This window comes from Lolium perenne, chromosome 7, assembly GCF_019359855.2.
Source record: "Lolium perenne isolate Kyuss_39 chromosome 7, Kyuss_2.0, whole genome shotgun sequence".
Classification (NCBI taxonomy): Eukaryota; Viridiplantae; Streptophyta; class Magnoliopsida; order Poales; family Poaceae; genus Lolium; species Lolium perenne.
Window position 1 is genome coordinate 117,456,577 of NC_067250.2, and position 9,922 is coordinate 117,466,498.

Below are 9,922 nucleotides of genomic sequence, written 5' to 3' on the forward strand. Positions count from 1 at the left end.
AAGTGACTACTTGGACGGCATCATTCTTCTCATCCAAATCCAAGTTGCAGCCTCTGCCAAAAATATAGTTCAGCATTGTGTATCAAATAATAATTATAATAATAATGTGGAAACACTAGTTGTCACTTCAATTTTTGTTGGCAATGTTCACTAGCATGTTATAATTCGCTACCCGCCATGGGGCACGGCCGGGCTCTGCATGGTCGTTGCCGGCGGTGGTGGGGCCTGCTCGTCCCCTGGCATGGTGGATCGGCGCAGGAAGGATCCTCCCCGGTTGGGTGTGGTTCGCTCGCCGGGCACCATGGCGTGCTAGCTGCTCGATGCGTGGCGGCGTGAGCGCGTGCCCGTCGTCGTGAGCGACGGTGCGCCTAGGGCATCAGCGGTGCGGCGGACGGCGACCTGGGCGCTGGTCTGGGTGGCGTCCTGGTGACGGTGGTGCTGGCCACTGGCGGCGGGCCATGCCGGCGGTGGAGGTGCGAGGTGGGACGGACCAGATGGGTGTAAGCCCTAGGTCGGTCTTCTCCTTTCCCTCTCCGTGATGTTGGTTGTTGCCGGTGGAGGGTCGGCCGATTGTAAGCCGTCTCGTCGCATTGCCTTAGCCGGCCTAGGATGGTCGGTGGCGCTGGGCTCGGCTTGAATAATGGTGGTGAACCTCGAGTCTCTCTTATGCGAAGATGAAGACCTACCCGAGGCTTGTTCGTCTTGATTTTACTGGAGTGATGAGTTCCGGAAAGCTCCGTCTGCGAATGGAACAGTGCATCTTTTGCCTGGAGTTTGCCTGAAGCTTGTGCGCACCCATGTTTTTATTCTGACCGTTTGGTATTCGGTTGTGTTGCCATCAGATGACATACATGGTGAAATTAGAGACGAAGAATATCGTGAAGACCGGATTGGATGACTAGCAATGGAGGTTTGAGTCTCTGTATTGTTGAGGGGATTGCTTGGTGTTCTGAGTTTCGCAGCAGCAATATGCAAGTGGGGGCGGTAGAACAGGTGAAATTCAGGGTGAAAATCCAAGGTCTAGCCTTAACTGGTTGTTCCTGGCAATGACCTTGTTGAAGGCATTATTTTGAGAGTGGGGATTATCTTCCGGATGAAAACCTAAGATCTTTTGATCGGGCGACAACGGCACTTGTGCACTGTTTCCTTCTTGGAGGCGCCGCTTTTTGGAGATTCTGGAGTTCAGGTGTTGTCATGGTGGTGGATATATTGTCGGGACTTTTTGTTTTTTAGTTTTATTTTTTATTTTTTGGCTGAGTGCATCCATACTATCATTAGGGTATTGCATAGTTATAGAGAGGCTGTGTGTAATTGGTATCTTCTTGATATTAATATATTTGTTTTATCGAAAACATACCATTAAAATAACATTTCTCATTCTCCGTACTCTCTAAGAGGGTCCTCCTAGCCGATGGTTGAAATAACATTTCTCATTCTCCGTACTCTCTAAGAGAGTCCTCCTAGCCGATGGAAGGAATTTTCATGCATGGGTTTAAATTTTGTAATTTTATTGTGTTCAAGGACACAATCGGACGACGTTGGTCTCTAGTCTCACAAGGTGTCATCTGCAAGCCAGCAAGTGGCTGTGACTTGCGAGTTTACACGCAACTCTTCCTGAAAGGCTTTGGTTTGTCCATGCAATAATGTACTACAAAAACTGAAAGTTGGTTACCGAAAGCAAGGTATCACTAGGAGAATATGTAATAGCCAGACAGGGTTTGACATGGACAAATATGGAGAATTATATCCCACCTGTGCCAAGAGACTGACTCGAGTCAAGCCATGCTAATTAAGCCATATACATTAAGTTTTTATTTATGGATGACACAGAGAACAATCTAGGAGAATTAAGGATCTACAAGAAGTATATTTGGATATATTAGTCCTTCGATGTTCTCCTAGCTAGCTTGCCCATATTGTAAGCTACCAAACTCTAGTTCAATAATATATATTATATTGTCAGACTACAAAATGTAAAATGTTAATATCCCAATATCAGAGAGAAGAGAAGACATTGTATCTCTCTCTTGGGCAAAGAAAAGCATGCCACACGCCCACACTATAAAAGGCCCTCACCAACCCATGGCTTCTTCTCCTTACCAGCCATAGACAACAAACAAGATCAATCACTTGGCCACATCGCAGCTATAATCTACTAGCGCTACTACACTAGAAGCTACCATAAGAAAAGAAGAGACAAGAAGAAACAAGATCATGTACCACCATAACCATGGCGAGGTGGCCAGTCTTCACTTCCTCCAGCCTCCAAATCCTTCCCCTTCCTTCGCCCCTCACCACCACATGAACATGCCCTTGCCGCCTCAGGCCTACTTTCCTCCCTCCTTTGATCCTACCGTTTTTCTCGCCGGCGATGATGCGGCGGCTGCCTTTGAGTTTGACACTATCCTAGAAGAAGCGGCTCACCTTGCCAGCGGCAATCGCTCGCCCAGCTGGGGCTCTGACGCCGGGGGCGTTAGCTACTGCCACTTGGGCGGTCCTGGCGCTGGCATTGGAGCTGCGGAGGAGGAGAGGAGGCGACGGCGGATGGTCTCGAACCGGGAGTCGGCGCGACGGTCACGCATGCGCAAGCAGCGGCAGCTGAGCGAGCTGTGGGCACTGGTCGAGCACCTCCGCGGCGCCAACCGACGCCTCCTCGACGAGCTCAATGGCACATTGAGGCAGTGCGCTGACGCCCGCTGCGAGAGCTCCCAGCTAAGGAGCGAGAAGGCCGAGCTGACCAAGAAGCTCGAGCAGCTGTTGCACCAATCGGCGCTGGAAAAGAAAGCCGCCTCCAGCAACCACAGTAGCTGTTCTTCGGAGGAGACAGAAGGCGAAGAAGGTCTTCGGCCAAGAAGCCGCCACTGATATCCACAATCGTTGGCGCCGTCGTGGCCACGAGGAAGCAGAAAGCGGCAAGAGCAGGAGTCGAGGGCCAGCCAAGGAGGCTGAGAATGTGAGCAGTAATATTTTAATCAAGCCTGCTGCCTGCATCGGAAGCTACGGAAGAGGAGAAGGCCTCGAGTTGGGCTTCTCCCGGGAAGAAAGTGAGGCGGACGATTGGACGAGCTACGGCGAGCACTGGAGGCTCTGTCGCATTGGCGGCTGCACCCAATGCAAGGTTGACGAGAGCGATGAAGAAGAAGGCGCTGCCGAGTTCCTGAATCAGTTTTTATCTGAACCTGTTTCCTCAATCAGTTTTCGTAATGCGTTTTCTGTCGCTGTAAACGTTCTTGCTTCCGTACGCACCCACCACAAACAAGCCAAATCGCGAGAACACATGGACGGTTAGGATTCGTTCATACCGCTTCGGGTCTGGGGGCATGATCGTCATTTCCTGTGTACTTCGGATTTGGCTGGGTTCGTATCAGCCCACGTACAAGCCCGTATATGACCCATACCGCAATGTATTATACGCCTACATGTCCACGCGCGGCCACGCGGAACCGCCGAGATATATAACGCTTTTCTCCCCTGTCCTCTTCACACTTCAGCGCATCCATCCAAAGCAATCCCCAAATCGGGAAAAAACCCTAGGTCAAGAACAGCACAGCTCGCTCTCGCTCGTGCTCGCTCGTGCTCGCTCGCGCTCGTCCATGGAGAGGGGGAAGGGGAAGGAGGGGAAGGGCAAGGAGGCGGCGGTTGACGACACGCAGTTGGCGGCACCATCGGCGGCCGGAGCTGCCCCAGATCTGAGCTCCGGTTGGGGCCAGCCGGCAAGATTCGGCTGGCCGGTGGCTGCACCGGCGAGCAAGAAGCGTGCGCACGAGACGGAGTCGCAGATGCGGCGGCGGAAGAAGAAGAACCAGAAGAACCGAGAGAGGCAGGAGAGGAAGGCGGCGGGGCTCAAGATCAACAGCCTTTTGCATAAATTTCTCAAAGGTGCCCACCTTCGAAGAATTCGACTCCGCCGACCCGTCCGAGGTAAATTTCTCAACCTCTCAACCTTTTTTTTGCTTTACATACCATTTTTTTTGCACATTTGGGGTTGTTGGCAAAGAAAACAGGGCATCATGGTCATGGTTTCTCAATCAGGCCATGGTTCAGAGCGGTTGCCTTCCGCTTCGATTGTGGCCTAAGCACATGCATTTGCATAATTTCCTAGAGAAACTACGCAAGATGTAAATGGTAATCTAACAAGTCGTCCATATGTACCTGTGCCTTTTGGCTCATCTAATTAGTAACAAGAGAAATTCAATGATCTTTAATCACACCCCTTGGAACATTGGTGTTGTTTGCTTCCATACTCTTGGTTGCATCAAAATAGAGTGATTTCAGATTTGACTTATGTTGCCTCCATCGTTCTCCAATTGTTTTTAATATATACTTTTCCAATCGAGGAGGGTAAAGAAACCTCATCTACATATCCAACAAAAGTAATATTATCATAACATGAAATGTAAATCATAAGAACTGTAGCAAAATATTTTTAGTGAACTCTGGATCTACCTTTACTTGCGCCAATATATCCATTTTTTTGCACATTTGAGGTTGTTGGCAAAGAAAACAAAGCATCATGGTCATGGTTTCTCAATCAGGCCATGGTTCAGAGCGGTTGCCTGTGTTTCTCTGCTCCTTTCTCAACGCATTGATGTTATGCTAATTTGATTAGCTCTTGCTTAGCTGCTTGCTACTCCAGTACTGCTTAGCTCAGTAGCGGAGGACGACCCAAGATTATGGTGTGGTGAAGATGATAGCTTAGAGGAAAAATTGATACCACAAGCCAAGATTAAGCGCTAGTTCTAGCATAAAATCTGCTCAAGTAATAGTCTATTAGTATTAATTGCCAATGCTAGCTATTGCATAGGCTAGACCTTGCCAGAATGGGAGATCCGCCACTGGCTTAGCTGCTTGTTTGTGTTTGGTACATTGTTTGCTTAGCTGCTTGTGTGTATAAGAAAATTGGAGTAAAACCGAGGCTAACCAGGTATTAATCCTCGTATTCCTCAGAAATGTAGCATTACATGCTTAGGATACAAATTTACAACATATTATAGGGTTATATGTGCCCATCTTGACTTCCTGTTTCATGTTGTTTACTTGAATTACATAATTGTGTGGTTCAAATGGAGCTTAAATCCTGGTTAGTAATTTGTATGAATGTGTTAAACTTTTATTTAACCGTGTGATTAAGAGATGCTTGTCATATTAATTTAACACTTATTTCCATCAATTCGAACAACATTTGTTAACTGGTTAATTCACACTATTGCTATAATGTCTTATTTATACAAGTTTTAAATTGCAGATGCTATCTACAGTTAATAACTAATTTGCATTATTGATTTACTTATTTATGCAAGCTTTAAATTAGATATGGTATGTATAGTTACTAACTAATGTGCATTTATACAAATAAATACTTTGCATTGTTTTCATTCCTTTTCTATTTATAGTCATTACATTGTTTGTACACCATAGCAGCTAATTAACCTAATTTACTTCATTTAACAGGAGGATCCTTCGGATGAAGTCGGTTCTGACCGGGAGGATAGGGACGTGAAGAGTAGGCATGTTCTCCGCAGGCTTAGGTCTGGGGAGATTCGCTACCTTCTTGGCCCAGGGAGGTTCAAGTGCCCCTGGTGCAGCCGCAAGGAAATGCTGATGGACTTCCTCGACATGTACCAGCATGCCACCTACACTGGTGTTGGCAGCGGGCAGACACCCGCACACATCAGGGCCAAGCATGCCGCCTACGGCCTCTTCCTCAAGAAGTACGCCCCCAGGCAGTAGGAGCATGCGGAGGATGCTGCCGACCTGCCTGCCTACCGCTCGCCGACTGCTGCCTACCGATGCCTACACTATCATGTTCCTTTAGTTGTGTGTTTATGTTAAACTCTGTCGTACTTGTGGTGTTGAAACTTGGTTAATGCTGTGTTGAACTATGTTTCTAATTAAGTATGCTTAGTGTTTAAGCATGTGTATGTTGTGCTTACTACATATGCTTATGTGTTGTGCATGCTTGGTCCTGTTGTGTGCTTGGATGCTAAGTAAGCATGTTCTATTTGCTGCTGTTGCTCTAGCCTGTTAGCATGATGTAGTGACAAAGATTTTGCCAAAGTAAGCGTTTGATTATAGGAAATGTATTGTCAGTTTTGCTTCAGGGCAAAAAAAAGAGAAAACAGGTATTGCTCAGTTGTGTTGCGGAGGTTTTGTACATAATTGATAAGGTTTTTTCCAGTGGAAATGGGGGAAAACCTCTGATAATATAAAATAAAGACGGCGTGTTGGCAGTATGGTGGATTGTTATCTTATGTGATACTTGACAGCAACAAATCTCTCAGTCAACAACAACAAATATCTCATTTGACAGCTACAACACTCGCAGCAGACAACAGCCCAATCTAGACTTGACTAATGGGCCAACTCCATCCAATTAGGCCTATTAGGCTAGTTCAGGTGGTACATATAAAACAGAAACAACTATCTCATTTGACAGCAACAATAATCGCAGCGGATAGCCCAATCTAGATTTGACTAATGGGCCATCTCCAACCAAATTAGGCCCATTAGGCTAGTTCAGGTGGTACATATTAAATATCAAAAAAATGAAGCAAAAACTGGGTGTTGCCGCGACTCGAACCGCAGACCTCGTGGGAAGTAGTCTCGCAGCGGTAGTCTGGTAACCAGTGAGACGGATAGAAACATGCTGACACTTACACGTAAGAAAGGTATCTATAGTCATTTTATCACTTCCGTTAGGTTATTAAACGCATGTTTGTACATTTTTCAACACACAGATCTTTGTGTAGTCTATTATATACAATTCACTAATTCACTAATTGATTAAGAAGTAGATAATTCAATATGAATCTTAACACTAAATTTGTAATATATATGAATAACAACTTAAAAAATTGAAAATAGCTAAAATTCTTGTCTTAGTGGATTAGAATTTTTTTTTTGTTGGGTTTTGTAAACAATTTGGTACAAGAAATAGTAGTCATTTGAAGACGAACATGTTTGAACACAAATAAAGACTGACTTAGATTACATAAATATGTTTCCACCGTCGTTACATAGATAAGTCCAGGGACACGACACGGTACAATTTATAAAAACACGGCATTTTAAATAAACACGATAAAACTAAAAAGTAGAGAAACATGCATGACAAGCTTCACGAAATTCCTCCTTAACTTTCTTCCACCCTGGCCGCGCTACTCGACCACCGTCATCTGGAGTGGAGCTGGGTGGTGTGTGGGATATGGATGTAGACATATAAATAGGCTACAAAAATGTGGTGTGGGAGACGAAGATTGTTGTTCGGCGATGAAACGGGGGCGCACATTAATCGAGGGGCTGTCCCGTGTCGTTGTTGTTTAACACTGAAACGGGGGACGCGTCTGCTGTCAACTGAATCCACCGCACTGAAACGGGGCTTTGTGGCTCATTCATGGCGACGTCGTGGCGATACATGCATAGCTGAGTCACTGCTGCGGGGCGCATGCATGCCGTCATCGTCGCTTCCCGCGCATGCAGGCCTAGGCCAGCACATTGCACAACGGGCATAAGGCCAGACCGCAACATGGCCCAACGGTCCACCTAGCGTGCCCGCTCGGAACCCCCACCCATGTTCAGGAAAAAAAAAGGAGTCTAGCCAATCAGATTGCTGTATATTCAAATATTCCTAAAAAATTCAGAGAAAATCTAAAAAAAAAATCTTCAAAAACAGTCTATACATATAAAGTAGATGTCTAGGAAATTTATTTGGATCATTTAGACAAGGTCGAAAAAAAACATGCTTAGAAATGAGGCCGTTTACCCTACCTTTGGAGCCTGTTTCTGGCACTTTTTTGACCAACCCTGGGATGACCCCATATTGTCGGCAGCGGTGCACCATGTCATTTAAGACACTTCAATCCATGAGTTTTGCAATTTGCATGTGTGAATGCACTTGTTTATGTGGTGTAGAACCCTCAAATACATGTTTCTTGCTGTCAAAACGGTGGATCGTCTGACGGTGTGTGTGCATAGTGGTCCCATCTTTTGGGATCTGCTTCAGCATGGCATGCAAACACCACTTACATCACCATACATGGAAGCAAACATGTGCTCCTTGCCTAGCTACCTCACGGGAGCCCGCACACATGGTTTACGTGCAAACCGGCTCTACCCAGGCCTCAAAGTGGGCCCACAACCCTTGGGTGACCCCATGTTGTTGGAACTGGTGCACCATGTCATCCCACCCACTCCAAGCCATGGGTTTAGGGTTTTGCATGTGTGAATGCCCATGTTCATGTGGGGTAGACCCCTGAAATATAGGGTTCTCGTCAGAAAAAGGTGTCAAGACGGTGGATCGTCTGACAGTGTGTGTGCATAGTGGTCCCATCTTTTGGGATCTGCTTCAGCATGGCATGCAAACACCACTTACATCACCATACATGGAAGCAAGCATGTGCTCCTTGCCTAGCTACCTCACGGGAGCCCGCACACATGGTTTACGTGCAAACCGGCTCTACCCAGGCCTCAAAGTGGGCCCACAACCCTTGGGTGACCCCATGTTGTTGGAACTGGTGCACCATGTCATCCCACCCACTCCAAGCCATGGGTTTAGGGTTTTGCATGTGTGAATGCCCATGTTCATGTGGGGTAGACCCCTGAAATATAGGGTTCTCGTCAGAAAAAGATGTCAAGACGGTGGATCGTCTGACGGTGTGTGTGCATAGTGGTCCCATCTTTTGGGATCTGCTTCAGCATGGCATGCAAACACCACTTACATCACCATACATTGATGCAAGCATGTGCTCCTTGCCGAGCTACCTCACGGGAGCCCGCACACATGGTTTACGTGCAAACCTGCTCTACCCAGGCCTTAATGTGGGCCCACAACCCTTGGGTGACCCCATGTTGTTGGAACTGGTGCACCATGTCATCCCACCCACTCCAAGCCATGGGTTTAGGGTTTTGCATGTGTGAATGCCCATGTTCATGTGGGGTAGACCCCTGAAATATAGGGTTCTCGTCAGAAAAAGGTGTCAAGACGGTGGATTGTCTGACGGTGTGTGTGCATAGTGGTCCCATCTTTTGGGATCTGCTTCAGCATGGCATGCAAACACCACTTACATCACCATACATGGAAGCAAGCATGTGCTCCTTGCCTAGCTACCTCACGGGAGCCCGCACACATGGTTTACGTGCAAACCGGCTCTACCCAGGCCTCAAAGTGGGCCCACAACCCTTGGGTGACCCCACGTTGTTGGAACTGGTGCACCATGTCATCCCACCCACTCCAAGCCATGGGTTTAGGGTTTTGCATGTGTGAATGCCCATGTTCATGTGGGGTAGACCCCTGAAATATAGGGTTCTCGTCAGAAAAAGGTGTCAAGACGGTGGATCGTCTGACGGTGTGTGTGCATAGTGGTCCCATCTTTTGGGATCTGCTTCAGCATGGCATGCAAACACCACTTACATCACCATACATGGAAGCAAGCATGTGATCCTTGCCTAGCTACCTCACGGGAGCCCGCACACATGGTTTACGTGCAAACCGGCTCTACCCAGGCCTCAATGTGGGCCCACAACCCTTGGGTGACCCCATGTTGTTGGAACTGGTGCACCATGTCATCCCACCCACTCCAAGCCATGGGTTTAGGGTTTTGCATGTGTGAATGCCCATGTTCATGTGGGGTAGACCCCTGAAATATAGGGTTCTCGTCAGAAAAAGGTGTCAAGACGGTGGATCGTCTGACGGTGTGTGTGCATAGTGGTCCCATCTTTTGGGATCTGCTTCAGCATGGCATGCAAACACCACTTACATCACATACATGGAAGCAAGCATGTGCTCCTTGCCTAGCTACCACACGGGAGCCCGCACACATGGTTTACGTGCAAACCGGCTCTACCCAGGCCTAAAAGTGGGCCCACAACCCTTGGGTGACCCCATGTTGTTGGAACTGGTGCACCATGTCATCCCACCCACTCC

At 47.4% G+C, this 9,922-nt stretch overlaps 1 protein-coding gene across 1 annotated transcript; it reads left to right on the forward strand.

Annotated features, from left to right (window-relative positions):
* Positions 1–2,113: 2,113 nt before the first annotated feature.
* On the forward strand, positions 2,114–3,529 carry LOC127323911 (uncharacterized). Its single transcript, XM_051352012.2, has one exon. It carries the CDS (start codon positions 2,215–2,217, stop codon positions 2,863–2,865), a length of 651 nt encoding a protein of 216 aa, XP_051207972.1. The 5' UTR covers positions 2,114–2,214; the 3' UTR covers positions 2,866–3,529.
* The last annotated feature ends 6,393 nt before the right edge of the window (positions 3,530–9,922 follow it).